General features: G+C 44.9%; 1 protein-coding gene across 1 annotated transcript in view; it reads left to right on the forward strand.

Moving 5' to 3' along the window:
* Ppil6 (peptidylprolyl isomerase like 6) overlaps positions 1-17176 on the forward strand; it is a 22758-nt gene extending 5582 nt beyond the window's left edge. The window contains exons 3-8 of the mRNA XM_021205746.2: positions 234-422; positions 3799-3861; positions 3960-4107; positions 5218-5274; positions 10007-10142; positions 16995-17176. Coding sequence (XP_021061405.1) covers positions 234-422; positions 3799-3861; positions 3960-4107; positions 5218-5274; positions 10007-10142; positions 16995-17106 — 705 coding nt within the window. The 3' untranslated portion in view covers positions 17107-17176. The remainder of the gene's footprint in view (positions 1-233; positions 423-3798; positions 3862-3959; positions 4108-5217; positions 5275-10006; positions 10143-16994) is intronic.
* The last annotated feature ends 1059 nt before the right edge of the window (positions 17177-18235 follow it).

Consider the following 18235-nt stretch of genomic DNA (forward strand, 5'->3'; position numbering starts at 1 on the left):
TGGTTATGAGCCACCATGTGGTTGCTGGGATTTGAACTCTGGACCTTCGGAAGAGCAGTCGGGTGCTCTTACCCACTGAGCCATCTCACCAGCCCTAAAAGATGGTTTTTAAAAACATATTTTAAGAGCTGAAATTCTGGAGTTGGCAAATCAGGCTGTAGAATTCTTCTCAAGCTCTGGTTTGCGGGTTTAGCAGTTGTTTCCTTCTGTCATTATTTCTCCTTTCCCTGTAGGACCTGAAGGGTGAAACCTGGGTCTATTCCTCCTATGTGATGTGTTTTGTTAATGACCAACTCCTGGGTAACGCATTTGATCTGAAGAAGTGGGCCCAGAAGGTGTGGGATGTGGTAGATATCCGGCCCGCTGCACTGTATGAGGCGCTGACTTTGGACTATGCCACGAAGTTCTTAAAAGACACCAAGGCAAGTTACACAGATTTCTAATAGAATTTTCCATCATTTGTATTGGTTCGTCATTAATCGTTGATATATTCACAAAGTAGATACCTGGGACAAGGGATTAAGGTATAACCCCCAGGGACCTTATTAAGACAGTTGCAAAGGATTACGGGTTCAGGGTTTGGCTGAATCTTTGTTATTATATAATTATTAAACATTCTAGTGATTCCTTATTATTTTCATTATTACTAAATATTATCAAGAATCTTTATATTAAGGCATGTGTACCACACTATGCTTCAGTGATATGTAGGTTCTGGGGGGTGAACTCAGGTCATCAGGCCTGTATGATAAGTAAGAGATTTACCTGCTGAGCCACATGTGTGCAGGCGTCCTCAGAAGCTAGAAAAGCGCTGAAATTAAAGGCTTTTGTGAGGCCCTTGATGTGGGTCCTGAAAACTGAACTTGTGTCCCCTGGAAGAGCAGCCAGTGTGTTTAACCTGAGTCATCTCTCCAGCCCTGGCCCTGAAATATTTTAATTAGTCTTTTCTAACAGCTATGTGAGAGCTACTGCATTGAGATGACATCTGAAGTATGAAAAGTGGGAACTAAGATTAACAACCAGTGCCTGAGGAGTTTAGCTGAACTACAGGATGAGGGCAGTTTAAGCAGGAAAGAGTTGGCAACAGCTGCAGTGGCAAAGATTGATAGGAAGCATGGTGTTCCCAGGAATGTCTGTAGCAATAAAAAGAGAATGAGAGCCTAAGCCACACGTCTGGGTGCCAGTGGTGTGACACTACCGTGACTGCCTCAAGACACAGGATGGCTATTGCAGTGCGCTGACTCACCGTTCACAGGGAAGCTGGGGAAATGGCTTTAGAGACCAGTTAGGAAACAAGGGAGGTCAAATACCAGGGAAATGGCCAGCGCCATCCATGCCAGAGGAACGTGTGGCCAGGATGCCACCCCAGGTACATCAGGCACGAGCTGTGGGTTCAGGCTGCCACCCTCAACATGGAGAGTTGGATCTTTACAATAGGTCCTGAACCCCAGGACTTAGAGCACTTGTCTGGCAAGTCTAGGCCATATGTCTCTAACCTGCCTGCCTCTCACAGGGTGGGAAGAGGGAGAACTGGGCCCCCGAACATTCTAGCAGTGCTTGTGAAACCCTCTGGTATGCTGCCCAGATAGGAAGGCTGGTTAGATGTTACATAGATTCGGAAACCCAGCAGTAGATGCTAAAGAAAACAGGCCAGCCTATGGTTTACTGTCCATTCTAAAGCAGAGATTTTTACCCACAAGGACAATAGCCCAGCAGAGATTCTCCCAGCCCTGAGGGTGTGGTGGGGCTGTGCCAAAGCAAGCTGCTAGCAGGGAGGGCGTTTGGAAGGCGCTGTAGTGACATATGCTAGGAAGAGGGACAGTGTGAACCGATGGGTGGCATTGACAATGGGGGACCTACATTCCTGAGGAAAGACTTAAGCACTTTTACAGAGGATTCTCTTGTTGAACCAAACCAAGGATCGCGCCTGTTTCCAGGTTGGAATGTCATGCTAGACAAGTAGTTTGTGTGTTTGGCTCCTGGTCACTGGGATGTTGCATTCATTTGTAAGTCTTCAAGAGCATTTGTCTAACTACCTTTGGTTTGGTTTGGTTTGGTTTGATTTGGTTTTTTTCCTTTTGGTTGTTGTTTTTAAAATAGGGACTACATGTAGCCCAGGCTAGCTGCAAACTAGAGCTCTCCCCGCCTCTTTAGAGCTGGTATTAGAGGTGAGCTCCACTGAACTCGTCCAGCATTATCTGCTTCTGACAGCCATATAAACAATCAATTGATCATCTTTATTTCAGGCAAGTTAGTTATGCCTAAGTAGACTTTAATTCAATGGTAATTTCCAACATAGCCTCTTGTCCATTCTAAGCCTGTGAGGTTTATTTAGAGCTCCTGTTCTTTAGCTACAGCTGTTCTCTTACAGAAGCTAAGAGGCTCAAACAAATTAATTATAATTATCTAGGCACTGTGTAATCCTGTATTATTGCCTGTAACCCCAGCTCTCCAGAGGCTGAGACAGGAGGATTTTTTATGAGTTCAGGGTCAGCCTGGGCTATGGCCTTTAAATGAATTCCCGACCAACCTGGGTTGGACAGTGAGGTGCTGTCTGAAAAAAATAACAGAGAATGTTAATTATATTTACTCTGCTCTTAGCCCTTCCACACTGGACGCCAGGCAGTACAAGTATTAGTGTTTTAACTAAAAAATTTAAAAGATTAGAGTATTTTTAAAGATATGATTCCCAGAATCTTTGTGTGTGTGTGTGTGTGTGTGTGTGTTTCGAGGCAGGGTTTCTCTGTATAGCCCTGGCTGCCTCTGCCTCCCAAGTGCTGGGATTAAAGTCATGTGCCACCCCCACCCCCACCCCCAGCTGAAAGAAGACAAGACAAGTTATGTACTGCATTAATTACGTTGGTTTTCTGTTATACAACCGTGATGGCCAAGATCTGAAATGCACTCCATTAGATGTATGGCTGACCCTAAGAGATAAGGGGGATAAAGACTAAGGTACTCGTTTTGGATGTCTTTTTGTTTTGTTTTTGAAACAGTGGGTTACTCCGTAGTTCAGGCTAGCCTGAAACTCACAATATAGCCCAGTTTGTCTTTGGATTCACAGCACTCCTCCTGCCTCAGCTTCATAAATGTTGGGATTACATACAGGAACCTTCATGACCAATTTTGGATGCCCTCTTACAGGGCTAGGCAAGGCCTCAGAAACAGTTGTGTCTGCCGGGAAGTGCTGCGTTATGTGACATGAGAGGACTGTAGCACAGGAGAGGGTGAATGAAGAGAACCAGAAAGCATGTCCCCTTCTCGTTCCTGCCTGTGCTGCCAAAAACCACAGTGGGGACAGTGGCCTTAATTTCCCAGTCAGAATGGGTGTGGCTTGGCTCTCACTGGTCTCCACGGTCTCTGAAAATCCAGGACACACAGTAACCAACTCCATGACACTCACTTGGATCTTTTCCCAAACCTACTCAGAAGAGTACAAAAGAATCCCTAGTCTGTTCCTTTCCCCAGGAGGATTGTCCCCTGTTCCTTTCCACTCTGTGCTCTGGAATCTGTGACTTGCTAGGCCATGGTAAGTTAATACTGTTCACCACTGAGAGGGTTTTTAACTAGTATGTAATGTGGGTTATAAAGACTTGGTAAAATAAAAATTTTAAATTCCTTTAAGTCATTAATTTTACTGTTGAGATTTCTAGTGGTATTATGGTTTAGCTGGTATTTGCTGTATTGTGGTTAAAATCTTATCACTGAAAAGAATGCCTTATTTTTTTTTTTTAACATTTCTAAAACTTTCTTACACAATATTGACCTGCATTATTTTTTTCTCCCTAATTTTAATAGCATGATTTTGTGTACTTGGACATTTGTATTGATCTTTCTCCAATTGGAAGACTGATTTTTGAAGTAAGAGAATTTTGCTATCTTTTTCAAATAAGTTTTAAGGAGTCTGTGATTGATAAGATATGGAGTAATCTTTGAAACCTTTCATCTTTATTTTGTAGCTGTATTGTGATGCATGTCCCAGAACATGTACAAATTTTCAGGTCTTGTGCACAGGAACATCAGGATTTTCTGAGAGCGGCACAAAGCTTCATTACAAAGAGTCGATTTTTCATCGAGTAGTTCAGAATGGTTGGATTCAAGGAGGAGGTGAGCTGAAAACTAAGTTCCCAGACGTTCATGCATTTACCTTTATAGAATTCATAAAGAGTTAGGCCTGGCCTCCAATTTGCCTCTACCTCCTGAATGCTGGTGTTAAAGGTGTGCACTACCAAACTTTGCTGGATCTACTTGTGTGTGTATATGTGTGAGGGTGGGTAGGGTACCTGCAGGTTTGCATGCACATGTGCAGAGGCCAGAAGTCAACCTTGGGTACCATTCCTCAGAAGATGTTTACCTCGTCTGTTGAGATAGGGTGTCTTACTGTGACTGGTGCTTGCCAATTAAGCCAGGGTGACTGGACAGTCAGCTCCAGGATCCACGAGATCTCCAGCATCTGCCAGCCTGTTTCCTTTTTCTGTGAATGGTGGGCATGAAACTCAGGTCTTCAGGGTTGCGCAGAAAACACTTTACCATGTGAGCTACCTTCCCAGCACCTAATGAATCTAGTTTTACTCATGTTCAAAGGGAATTGAACAGATGGCTCAGTGGTGAAGAGCACTTGTTTTTGCAGAGGATCTGGGTTCGATTCCTAGCACTGAGATAGCAGCTCACAGCTGTCCATAACTCCAGTTCTAGAATGCACATAATACACAGACATATGTGTGAGCAAAGCACATATATAAAATAGATATTTGCTGGGTATGGGGTGCATGCCTTTAATCCCAGCACTGAGGAGGCAGATTTCTGTGGCTTTAAGGCCATCCTGATCTACAAATTAAGTTCCAAACCAAGCAGCATTGTTACACTGAGAAACCCTGTCTTGAAAGAACTTTCCCCATTTTGTTTGCTCAGTTTAATCTTACCAGTCCCCTGAAAAGCAAAGTGAAACATGGAAAACCTGATGAAGTAAATGGATCTGTGTGAGCATCTTCTTTAACTTGTGGCCATGTGATAATTTAATATTTTTCAAAGGTTTTCCATTATAATGTACTGAATCGATAAACATCGAAATGATTGCAGGCTAACGTGAAGTGATCATCGAGTGTTTTCAATTGGGCACCTTACTCTAGACTTGATGTAAGATATAAGCAGAATCAAACCTAAGTCACCTGCTCTTTGTCGCCACTGTAGTCTGATCTGGCTGTTGTCATTTCTTAGATATAGTACAGGGACGCGGAGATGACGGAGAGTCTATTTATGGACCGATGTTTGAAGGTAGGTAGTTTTCAAGTTTGTCAGTCATGGTAACTAATTATTCAAACTTAAAAAGATTCAAATATGACAATTGGTGGTAATATCTAGTAGAAACGAGAGTTTAAAACAGTGCTACCCTTCAAACTGGAGATGTTTTTAAAGTGTAGCTTTGTCTTACTGGCACTGGAGATGTAGTTGAGTTGGTAGTGTGTCTGCTTGCCTAGCATGCATGAACCGTGGGTTTAATCTCTAGGCCACATCAGCTGTGTATGGTGGATCATGCTTATAATCCCAGCACTGAGGAGGCAGAGACAGGCTGATCAGGAGTTCAAGGTCATCCTCAGATGATAGAGTTTGAAGCTAACTTGGGCTACACGAGACTGTCTCAACGGTCTCTTGGTCCAGCCCACAAGGCTTTGTCTACACAGTCACTTGCCTGTTTCTTTAGGACAAATCCCAGGGTACTGAATAGTGTCCTCTTATTGTACCAGCTTGTAGGAATGGTATTAAGGATTACTAGAATGGTGGCAAAATGCCAACAAAGCCAATTTGAAGAGGCTGTCACTCATCAAAGATATGGGAATTTGACCTCCAGAAAAAAATAGTAATTGCAATTGGTTGGAGACCAACATATATTTTAAACCCACGACTTCAGAATGATACTGAATTACAAAATAGTCTAACTGGCTCCCTTTGGAGGAATGATAGAAATAGAGTTCATTATCTTGGGGCTAGAGAAATGGCTCTGTGTTTGAGAGTACATAGTGCTTTTAGCAAGGCTCTGAATTTGGTTCCCAGCACCCACATCAGGTAGCTCATAGCCACCTATAATTCCAGCTCTAAGGGATCCAATGCCCTCTTCTAGACTGCATGGATATGCACATACACATACACATATACATGTACTTAAATAAAAAGAAATATTTTCTAAAAAGTTATCTTGAAAACTGAGGTAGTTAAACATCTGTTTGTCCTCTGTGTGAAATATATCAGTCTATCGATAAAGAGAAGTATCTAAGCTAGATATGGCCTCACATATTTAATCCCCAAACTCAAGAGGCAGAAGCAGGCAGATCTCTGTAAGTTGGAGGTCAGCTTGTTCTACATAGTGAGTTCCAGGACAGCCAGAGCTACATAGTGAGATCCTATCTCAAAAATAACATTAAGATAGATATTTAGATAGATACTTAGATGGATAGACAGACATAATAAATGAAAGAGAGAATCTCTTTATAAAGTATTCCAGAGGCTGGAGAAATGGCTCCATGGGCAAGAGCACCTGCTGCCCAAGTGTGAAGACCTGCTGGGCATGGTTGTATGTGCCTGTATCATGTGTGTCCAGGGTGGGGGTACTGGGGCTTTTATGATGGCCAGCTTAGTTCCCGGTTCAATAAGAGACCCTGGCTTAAAGAAAAAAACTGAAGAGTGGTAGAACAAGACACCCAGTGCCTCCTTCTGTCCCTGTCTTAGTCACTGTCCTGTTGCTGTGAAGAGACACCATGACCAAAGCAACGCTTACTGAAGAAAGCATTGACTTGGGAGCTTTCTTATAGCTCCAGAGGGTTAGTCCATTATCACCACAGTGGAGAGCAGGTAGCAGGCCCAGAGAGAGGCACTGGGCCCGGCATGGGCTATCAAAACCTCAAGCCCCACTCCCAGCAGCACACCTACTCCAAGGCCACATGGCCTGTTCTTTCAAATAATCTGTGAACTGATGATTAAGCATCTGAATATACCAGCCCATGGGGACAGTTCTCAGGCAAACCTCCATAGTCCTCTGTAAGCTTGTACGCAGGTTCAGGTACCTGCACATATTACCTGCACATAAGGAGTGCGCACACACACACACACACACATACACACACACCCCGCTCACAGTTAATAAGTGAGAAAGAAATGCTACAGCAGAATAGCAGCTTCTTCTGGCCACGGTGAGACATAGGTGTGGGCCTTTGTTGCGTTGGCCCCTCTGAACATCACAGAGACAAAGACAACAGAAATTATGTGCCTCTGTTGATGTATTGAAAGGCTGCACTACCAAAGGGTGGGGCAAGCCCCTGCATTCAGCTATAGTCAGTTCCATTACAGTGTGGTGTAGTCCAAAGAAATCTCCTTACTGGGGCTGGTGAGATGGCATGGCAGTAATAGTGCTCACTGTGTAGACCAGGCTAGCTGTGTTCAACCCCCAGAACCCATGCTAGAAGGAGAGGCCAGTTCCAAAATGTTGTTCTCTGATCTTTACATGCCATGTGTGGCACATATGCATACATACACACATACGGACACAAACATTTTAAATCCTTTACGGAAAGCATATTCTCTCTCTCTCTCTCTCTCTCTCTCTCTCTCTCTCTCTCTCGCTCTCTCGCTCTCTCGCTCTCTCGCTCTCTCGCTCTCTCTCTTTCTCATGCACACGTGCGCGCACACACGCACACGCGCACACACACACACACACACACACTATTTTAAATCCTTTTACAGAAAGTATCAGGGGTGGAGAGATGGTTTGGTGCTACAAGCACGTGATGCTCTTACAGACAACCTTGGATTGCATCCTAGCACAAGTGCCTGGAGCTCCAGCTCGGGATCTAATGCCCTCTTGTGGCCTTTGTGGATATCAGACTACACACACACAAAATCAGACCAGAAAAGAGCACCAGATCCCTTTACAGATGGTTGTGAGCCACCATGTGGTTGTTGGCAATTGTGAGCCACCATGTAGTTACTCGGAATTGAATTCAGGACTTCTGGAAGAGCAGTCAGTGAGCCATCTCTCCAGCCCTTGTCCTTAAATGTCATCAGTGGCATATTAAAGCACAGGAGACAGGCTGGATGAGGAAGCACTTGAAGGACCAGACCCAGATCCCTGGCGACCCTCGTAAAGGCTGGACTGTCTCGGGGGCCTTGCTCTGATTTTGCACTGAGGAGGCAGAGCCAAGGGCAAGCTGGACAGCTAGGCTTACCAAATCAGTGAGCTCTGGGCTCACTGAGTTACACTACCTCAGTATATAAGTGGGGGTCCACACTTGCCTCAACCTCTGGCCTCTGCATACAGCTTTATGTAACTACATAACTACTATAATAAATATAGGCTTTGCCTTGAAAACTACTGTTTGTAGAGGTGGGTCTGTGAAGAGTTCCGTGAGCCGGGCGTGGTGGCGCACGCCTTTAATCCCAGCACTCGGGAGGCAGAGGCAGGCTGATTTCTGAGTTCGAGGCCAGCCTGATCTACCAAGTGAGTTCCAGGACAGCCAGGGCTATACAGAAAAACCCTGTCTCAAAAAACCAAAAAAAAAAAAAAAAAAAAGATTCTGTGAGTCAGACAGGCCTTGAAATTGTAATCCTCCTTCCTTAGTTTGAGGCCCAGCTATCTAGGTAGCTATGTGTTAACTAATTAAGTTAGCATTGAACCCACCACCTTCGACATCCTAGGCTAGGTACCTGACCGCTCAGCTAAATCACCAAGTCAGACCTTTATAGTCAGTGGATAACGGCTTTGTCATGCCCCGCTTGATTTAGTACAGCTGAACTTGGAGGCTGTGTTAGTCATGTTTCTGTGATGAGCATCTGACCAAAGCATTTAGGGAAGGGGAGGCAGGGCTTGTTTGGCTCACAGCTGGAAGGTGTGGTCCAGCATGGCAGGGAAGGCGTGGCAGCAGCAGAGAGGCTAAGGAGACACTCAGCCCACCGGTGCTGTCGAGTTGAGAATGACTACTCCTTGTTCAGTTAAACCTTTCTGGAAACATCTCATGGACACTCCCTGAGCTGCATTTTCAAGGTGATTAAAAGTCCTGTCAAGTGGCAATGAGATTAATTATCACAGTAACAAATCTGGGGATGAGACTGCTAAAAATGGTGACCTCCTCAGCAGCTCTCTGTTCTTTTCCCGTGTAAAAACACATTTGCACTTACACACCCCAAACCATCCTTTTCCTCAAAAGTCAACCCACAGGAGGCTGGAGATGAAAGTAGTTTTGAGTATGAGAGGCAATAAGCACAGACTGCTTTTTTGTTTGTTTGTTTGTTTGTTTTTTGTTTTTTGTTTTTTGTTTTTTTGAAACAGGGTATTTCTTTGTAGCCATGGCTGCCCTGGAACTCACTCTGTAGACCAGACTGGCCTCGAACTCAGAAACCTGCCTGCCTCTGCCTCCCAAGTGCTGGGATTAAAGGCTTGCACCACCACGCCCGGCACAGACTGCTTTCTTTATCATAAATGTATAGGAGTGCACCTGAGAGAGTAATGGGATAGGGGTCCTAGGACTACAGCCACGAGTCAGGGGTCCTGCTCACAGAGGACAGGAAGCACTGTGTAAACTGTGGAGACCGGTGACTCCACTGTATTTAAGGGCTGTGACAGAGCTCTGTGTGAGCTGCAGGAGGGCCAGACCGGTGATGGATTTCAGAAAGGCTCACACTGCTCACCTTAGTTGTCTGAAGCTGCACTGCTGAACAACCCAGGAAGTCTGTTGCTGTTTACTGTGAGCTTCGCATATGCCAAGGACAGTAGTTTTTAAGCTGTGTAAACACAAAAATGAGCTAAATGTTCAAGTAGTAGTTCTAGTAAGAGTTTACAGCTTTAAAAAAGTTTACTTAAATATTTGAAAGTAATTAAAACTAATAGGGCTGTTTACAGTTTGGAGTGTATTGCTAAGTGTGGCATTGCCTATTACCAGTGCTTTCTTTGTTCCTTACACACTGTAATTGTTGTAAATGATACAGATTCTTCAGTGATCCGTTGATTACTCTTTCCTAGATGAAAACTTTTCGGTTCCTCATGATAAGAGGGGAGTTCTTGGAATGGTCAATAAAGGTCATCATACCAATGGGTCACAATTCTATATCACACTACAAGCAGCTCCCTACCTGGATAAAAATTATGTGGCTTTTGGGTATGTATATGACAGGTTTTTCTGTATTATACTCATACATATAAAATGTTGCCCAAAATATTTGCATGATTATTGTGCATAGTCTATGATTAGCCAAAGATAGGGCTAAAAGCAAAAATAATAGACATATATAGCAATAAAGAGTTATAACAACCTTGTTATCCATAAAATACAGAAACTAGGACTGGCAAGATGGCTCAGTGGGTAAAGATGCTTGTTACACAATCCTGATGATATGAGTTCAATTCCCAGAACTCATATAAAGGTGGAAGGAGATCCAACTTTATAAAAATTGTCCTCTGATTTCAACACGTACCATGGTACACACACCACACACATGAATCATACATACACACACACACACACACAATTTTTAAATACAGAAATTAAACACAGCTATGGTAATGATCTGTCTACTCATCTACCTGTCTTTTTATATGTACCTACCTACCCACTTACCTATAATAACTACTAGACTATCAGTAAGAAGCCTGTTAGGCTGTGGGCCACTGTGGGTGATGGATAGACTTTCCATGACCCCTGTGTTCTGTTCTCTGCTGGGTCCACGAGGAAGCAGGCAGCCTGTCTTTCCTGTGGTGCTGTAGATCATTTCTGCATTCACAAATGACTTTCACATCACTGTCCACTTCAACTAAATGTGTCTTTAATTTAATGCTTTCTGTGGAAAGAGTAGGAAATTAATGTCCTTCCAAAAGCTTCCAAAAGGCAGCTTTAATTAGACGACTTCATTCATAGACTCAGAACATAACATAATGAGTTGTTTTCCATTTCTCTCACACCAATCAAGTATTCTGATTTTGGAAATGTTTCTCTCCCCCCCCCCCCCCTCTCTCTCTCTCTCTCTCTCTCTCTCTCCCCCCCCGTCTCTGTTGAGTGTGTGTGTGTGTTGGCCTTAGTTTTTTGGACAGGGTCTCACAATAGACCCTTATTATGTAGCCCTGGCTGTCCTGGAACTCACTCTACAGACCAGGTTGGCCTCAAACTCACAGATCCTCCTGCCTCTGCCTCCCCAGTGCATGGACAAAAGGCGTGTGTTGAAAATGCATGCTTGAATCAATTTTATATGTAAAATAACTTTATTTCTTCTCAGATCATTTAAATATACTCTTCCATCTTGCCAATGCTCCTCACCCCTCAACCCCATTACAGCCGCCTTTCTCAGACACAAATGGGATCCCATAAAACTGCAGTGAGTTCATTACCACGGGCTCCTGCTGGCACGCACTCCTCACTGCCCCTCCTGCCTCACACCCTTTCTCAGCCATCAGTTTTGCTATATTCTTGATTCATTCAGTAAGAGTTTTATGGGCTACCCGCCATCTGCTGTTACTGATGGTTAGAGTGACAAGACACATACCTGATCCCCACAGAAAGAACCCCACCAAAACCAAAGAAGCAAATAAAATGCAGGGCTGTATCCGCTCTACTTGGAAGGCTTGAAGTGGGTTAAGATTACACCCCCTTAGAGCTAAGATGAAAGGATGGACTATCCAGAGACTACCCCATTCGGGAATCCATCCCATCATCAGCCACCAAACCTAGATACTAATGCTCATGCCAGCAAGATTCTGCTGAAGGGACCCTGATATTGCGGCCTCTTGTGAGGCTATGCCAGTGCCTGGTAAACACCGAAATGGATGCTCACAGCCAGCTACTGGATGGAACACAGGGTCCCCAATGGAGGAACTAGAGAAAGTACCCAAATACCTGAAGGGGGCTGCAACCCTGTAGGTGGAACAACAACAGGAACTAACCAGTACCCCCGGGGTTTGTGTTTCTGGCTGCATATGTAGCAGAAGATGACCTAATCGGCCATCAGTGGGAATAGAGGCTCCTTGGTCTTCCAAACTCTATATGACCTAGCACAAGGCAAGGCCTGGGCCAAGTAGTGGGAGTGGGTGGGTAGGGGAACAGAGGTGGGGGGAGGGGTATGGGAAACTTTCGGGATAGTATTTGAAATGTAAATAAAGCAAATAATAAAAAAAAAAAAAAAAAAAAGATTACACCCCCAAGTTCCAGAGTAAAAGCCAACATCAATCCTTATGATCCTTGTGTAGAAAGATTCCTTGGCTGTCTGTCCTTGGGGAAGAACCCATTTATTGTCATCGCCACTCTGGCCTCAGGGAGGCAGTGCGTCCCTTTTATTGTTTCAGCTGACCTTACCCCTGAACTCTGGAAACAGTAGTTTCAGTCAGGTTGGAATATCACCCCAGGACCCTACAGAACACAGAGGGAGCTGGAGAAAGGTAATAACAAACTAGCAACTAGTCTTGTTGGAGTGGACGAAATAGACCTTCCTGCCCAGGGAAGCTGCTGCTTCCCTGGGGTCTAATGGTTCAGCTTCTGGAAGCCCATGTGTGGTTAGCAAGGCCTGGAGAACGGAAGTTTCTTGTCTATCCAAGGCGAGTCCTCTAGCGAGATGACATTAGGACCGCCTACCAGGAGACAGTGCAGCAATCCAGAGCATGGCCTTGCCCAGGGTCTCTCATGGGGAAAGAATTAAAACTGCAAGCTTGTAAGATCTCCATGCATACACAGGGTAGACGTGTCTGGAAGAGTGAGTTGGGAATGGTGCTGGGGTCCATTTCCAGAGGGTCTTGGGTGGGAAGGGACAGGGAAAGCTGTGTGAGCTAGGTAGCTAAAGTCAAGAACATTCGCCACATAGGGGAAGAGGGAATTACAGTGAATTAGTTTTTAGAAAGAATAAGGAACGCTTACAATGCCCTAAGGAACAAGAAACAAGCATGCCTACAGCTCAGCTGGGCTAGCTAGAATATGAAGCCCAAGGGAGAATATAGACTGGAGAAACGGGATAGACAAGGTCCATTGGGCCGTGGGTGCCATGCATGCTTCAGGGTGTGGACTTTTTCCAAAGATGACAAGGAACTATGGAAGACTTACAAATTATAAGCAGCTTGAGTGGTTCATTGAGAAGATTTCTGTAGATGTCAAGAGTAAACAGGAAGAGATGAGAGTGTACTGAGTCCAGTTAGGAAAGTCTAAGCCATGTTAGGTATGGATGAAATTCTATCTACAGCACAAGCAGTACAGGCAAGCTGGAAGGGAGGGAGCAAATGCCAGTGATATTCAGGTTACAGTCGAGGAGTTTGATGACTCTAACGGTGTTGAAGGTGAGGGCATAGCAGGGTCTGGACCAGTATGGTACTTTCTGAAATGATGGCAGTTTACAGTCTTCACTGCCCTGTGCAGCAGCAGATATCAGACACCCACGGCCGCTGGACATGTGAAGTGTGGCCAGAGCAACTAAGAAAACATCATTTGAGAGAGAGATGCTGTGCATGCTGATGCCAGAAAAGGACATTGGATTCCTGGCTGTAGACTTAGAGGTGGTTGTGAGCCTTCCAGTGGGAGAGAGCACTGGACTCTGGTTCTGCAGAAGAGCAAGTGCTCTTAACTACTGAACCATCTTTTAAATCTCTGGTTCTAAATACATTTCGATACCTAGGAGATATATAGAGAGTCTCAGAACTGAATAATAAGGAGATGGTATCACTGTCTGTCTGTCTGTCTGTCTGTCTGTCTGTCTATCCATCCATCCATCCATCCATCCATCCATCCATCCATCTAAAATAACCGCTAGGGTCTCAGAACTGAATAGTAAGGCGATGGCATCGCCCACGGGAGTGCCACAAGAGGAGGGTTTACGGGCCCAGCCGAGGCGGCTGAGCTGCAGTTAGGATTGGTGCCTAGGCCAGGTGCGGGGAACTAGGGAAGAGACTGTTAAGCAGCTCAGGGCTGGATGTGCACTTAGAAGCAGTCTGATTGGTACCTGAGCTGAAGCCGGTCCCTAATGTCACCACTCTCAAACAGTCCCTGGGCTTTGCTCATCTTGTGCCTTTCTGTCTCCCTTCAGTCTGATGAAATCCTGTTCAATGATTATGTCCTAGATTGTGGCAGAAGGCTTCTTGAGCCTCTGGCACATTGTGAACAACTTAAAGCAGCGTCTTGGTCTTGCATATCTTGTAACCCAATCCTCATCCCAGTAGAGGGGCACATAGTAGGTGCCCATTCAATCTGTGTGAGACCTGCGTGGGAAAGGCTCCCTGCCTTCCCTCATTAGACAATGACTGCACTCATCCTCTGCTCACATGGACTTGTGCTGCCGTTTGTCTTCACCCCCTCCTCTCGCTGTCACAGCTCCAGACTGGACAGTCTAAGAGCATGGTTCTGGGCATCCGGGGAAGGCTGCAGCCTGTCATAACGTGAAGATAACTCAGTCCTGTGAAAACCATGGGCAGTTCATGAGGGCAGATCCCTCATGAACTGGTCACCTCTCAAACCCCCCTTAATTTCGCTGCAGTGGTGGTTCAACACGAGCTTTGGAGGGAGTATTTAAATAGCAACCTGTGTTGGAGCTTCCAACTGAGATGACAAAATGAACCCAGAGGCAGATGAAGAGGATACATGTGTGCTCATGGTTGGCGCTGGTCACATCTGTTTATATAATAGAACCTGTCCCTACTCCTGTCAGCTACTGACCCAACCCAGGCAATGGCAGAAGACACTGGTCTGTGTCTAGGCCTGTCTCCATGCCTTATTCTGATAGGTTTGTTTGTATGCTTTGTTTGTTTGTTTTTGCATATGTGTTACAAGTTTATGTTTGTGTAGCTATGTGCACATGTGTGTGTTGATGCACTTGCTTGTGTCTGAATGTGCATGTGGCTTCCTGTCTCCACCATATTTTTAATTTTTTAATTAAATTGATCTAAACATCCAGTTAATAGGTAATGAGTTTCAGAACCAACATCCCTGTGAGAAATTCATTTGAAGTATGGTGATATCAATGGATTAAAAGGTAATGTTAGTCAGGGGACTGGAGAGGTGGCTCAGTGGTTAAGAGCTAGCTGTACTGCTCTTGCAGAGGACCTGAGTTCTACAGTCTAACTTTCAGGCCAGTGAGACCTGATGCTTCTGGCTTCCAGGATTCCCTGGGCACACACATGTGCACAAACCCACATAGGTATCTAAAGTTGATAAAGAGAAAGCTGGATGACTTGGATTTTGCAGTGATTCTGAGATCTGACACCAAAGATATGAGCAATGCAAGAAAAACATAGGTGAATTGGGACTGCAACATTAACAACTTGTGCGTCAAAGGGCACCATCGAGAAAGTAGAAAGACAACTGCACCGACAGCGTGCGGATAAGTAAAAACCCCCAGCAGGGGGATGTAGCCTAGGTGGCTGAGTGCTGCATGTAGACAGGAGGCCCCTGGGGACCGCGTCCCAGCACAAGCCTGAAAGGCTTAGCTGTATTAGATACATGTACCTTACTTTTAGAGACACTCATTGACCCTGGAGCTCACCAGTGTGCTGTCGACTGGCTGGCCAAAGAGCTACAGGGATCAGTCGACCTGTCTCTCCCATCACCAACCCAATTCTGGGGTTGTACCCATGTTCTGCTATATCTGGCTTGTGTGTAAGCATTAGGGCTCCTAGCTTAGGCCCTCATGTTTGTGTGTAGGCACTTCACCAAGTGAGCCATCTCCACAGTTTTCATGCCACTGTCTTCTAGTGGAAGACATCAAAAGTCTAGCATCACTCAGGGGTTCTAGCTCAAGGCCAGCGAGTGTCAGCAGAAGCCTAGACTAGCATGGGCTTGAGCCCTTATTCGTGCACCCAGTGGATGGTGGTAGAGGTGCCTAGTATGTGCCAGGCTTTAAGCAAAAGTATACCTCTGTCCTCAAGGAAGAACCAGACGTTAACAAAAAGAAATAAATAGCTGGGCGTGGTGGCACACACCTTTAATCCCAGCACTTGGGAGGCAGAAGCAGGTGGATTTCTGAGTTCAAGGCCAGCCTGGTCTACAGAGTAAGTTCCAGGACAGCCAGGGCTATATAGAGAAACCCTGTCTCGTAAAACCAAAAAATAAAATAAAATAAAATAGATAGATAGATAGATAGATAGATAGATAGATAGATAGATAGATAGATAGATAGATAAAAGATTTCAGGGCCAGTTAGGTGGCTTGGTGGGTAAAAAGCACTTGTCACACAAGCCTGATGATCTGTGTTTGATTCCTCTTACCTACACACATGCACACCTGCACACTCACGCTCCTCCGGAGCGCGTGCGTGTGCACACACACACACACACATACACTCAGAAGGAGAGAGGGAGGGAAGAAGAGGGAGGGAAAGTAGTATTAAATTTAAATTTAAGGAAAACTATTTCACCCTTGTAAGCAGCACTAATGGCGAGGAACCTAGTATGAGTACCAATCGCTGAAACCTTTTCCCAGGACTCTAAAGACTTAGCTGCGAGCTGAAGGTAGACCAGGAGATGGCTGGGCAGGGGAAAGGGCATGGCTATGGCTGGAAGGTACCAGATGGTTAAAGTACTGGAAGCCAATCTGTGGAGCAGATGAAGACATCCCTGAGGACAGGGGAAGGCAGAACAGGCAGGCTTGGTGGGGCACAGGAGGGCTTCTGGTCTTCATCTTAAGCTCCCAAGGAATCACTGAAGGCTTTCAAGCAGGGAGATGGCATTAGATTTCTGTTTCTGACACTTCCCTCCTGACTGCAGTGGGGAAGAAGGTTGCCATAAGATGGAGAGGCGGGCGCCAGAGCAAATGCAGGGAAGCAGGGGAAAAGCTGCAGCAGCAAGCAGCTCCAAGCACTAGCCACTGCCTGAATAGTGGTATGGGCATATGGGCAGCAAAGTGGCACACCTAGAGCTATTGGGTAAATAGTATTTACAAATGCAGTTAATTTGTAGTAGCCTTAGCTACAGTTGGGTAGGACCCCATTTGTGATTGTAAGCAGAATGTGGAAATTCATGACTGACCATACTTTTATTCTCTCCTATGCAGGCAACTAATCGAAGGAAGCCACGTTCTTAGACAACTAGAATTAGTCCCAACAGAGAATGAAAGACCATTGCTTCTTTGCAGTATTGCAGACAGTGGAGTTCTTTACACATGATTTTCATACCAGTCTCATTTTCTGTGATGCTTTATTGCTGTGCATTTGATCAGCTGTTTTATATTTAATTAAATGGTGCTTGATAACATTTGATTTGAAGGCAATGGCAGACACATTGGGTCGGCTCACCTAACAATCATTCCCCCTTTTCCTCTCCTCCCTCCTCCATAGAGACTACAAAAACAACTCAGTTTCCCAGACTCCTTTACAACTGGAAAGGCCATTTGCGGGCACTGTGGCTCGTGGGTCAGAGGAATGCCAGTGATCTGGCTCCCAGTCCTTCATGATGTCTTGAATGCAGATAGGCTAGAAGCCAGGCACACTGTTGGGCTGTCAGACTCAGCTTCACCACCTTCTATTTCTGGACTTTTTACTACACAAGGCCTGTTTATAACTAATTCCTATCTTGGTAAATCACTGACACAACAGCAAAAAGAATTGAGCTTGAAGTTACATTGCTCATTAGATGTTGTAAATATAATTCATGTCCCTGAACCATGCCAACCATATGAAAATCAAGGGTTTGCATTAGTCCTTGAGGGACCCTGCCAGAGCTCTGTTTTATCAGTTGCTCCATCTGAAGGTCCCTAAAGCTACGTCACCTGTAGGGAAGAGTTTTAAATATAGACCATCAGGCCCTGTCCTTGACCTCGTAAGCCAGTCTCTAGGAGAGAGAATCTCAAGATGGAGACAGGGATTCATGTATATTTGGTTGTCTTACTTGGACAACTGCATCTCAGTCACTTGGGAATCACCAGATGACTAATGTTCCTGATTTCAGCAGCCCTGGTGGTGTCGTCATAGCACATTGGTGACTGCTCAATTCCTCCTACCACCTCTACCCTTGTGCCTCTCTCTCACTTTTTTTTTTTTTTTTTTTGCCAATATAAGGGTTATTTTATTAATCATTTAATTCATTTACATTTCAAAGGATTATTTTTCCACCATTCTTTTTTTTTTAATTTTTTTTATTATTATTTTCTTTATTTACATTTCAAATGCTATCCCGAAAGTTTCCTATACCTCCCCCCCTCCGCATCCCTGCTCCCCTACCCACCCACTCCCACTACTTGGCCCAGGCCTTCCCTTGTGCTGGGTCATATAAAGTTTGCAAGACCAAGGGGCCTCT

The sequence above is a fragment of the Mus pahari genome, chromosome 9 (assembly GCF_900095145.1).
Source record: "Mus pahari chromosome 9, PAHARI_EIJ_v1.1, whole genome shotgun sequence".
NCBI lineage: Eukaryota > Metazoa > Chordata > Mammalia > Rodentia > Muridae > Mus > Mus pahari.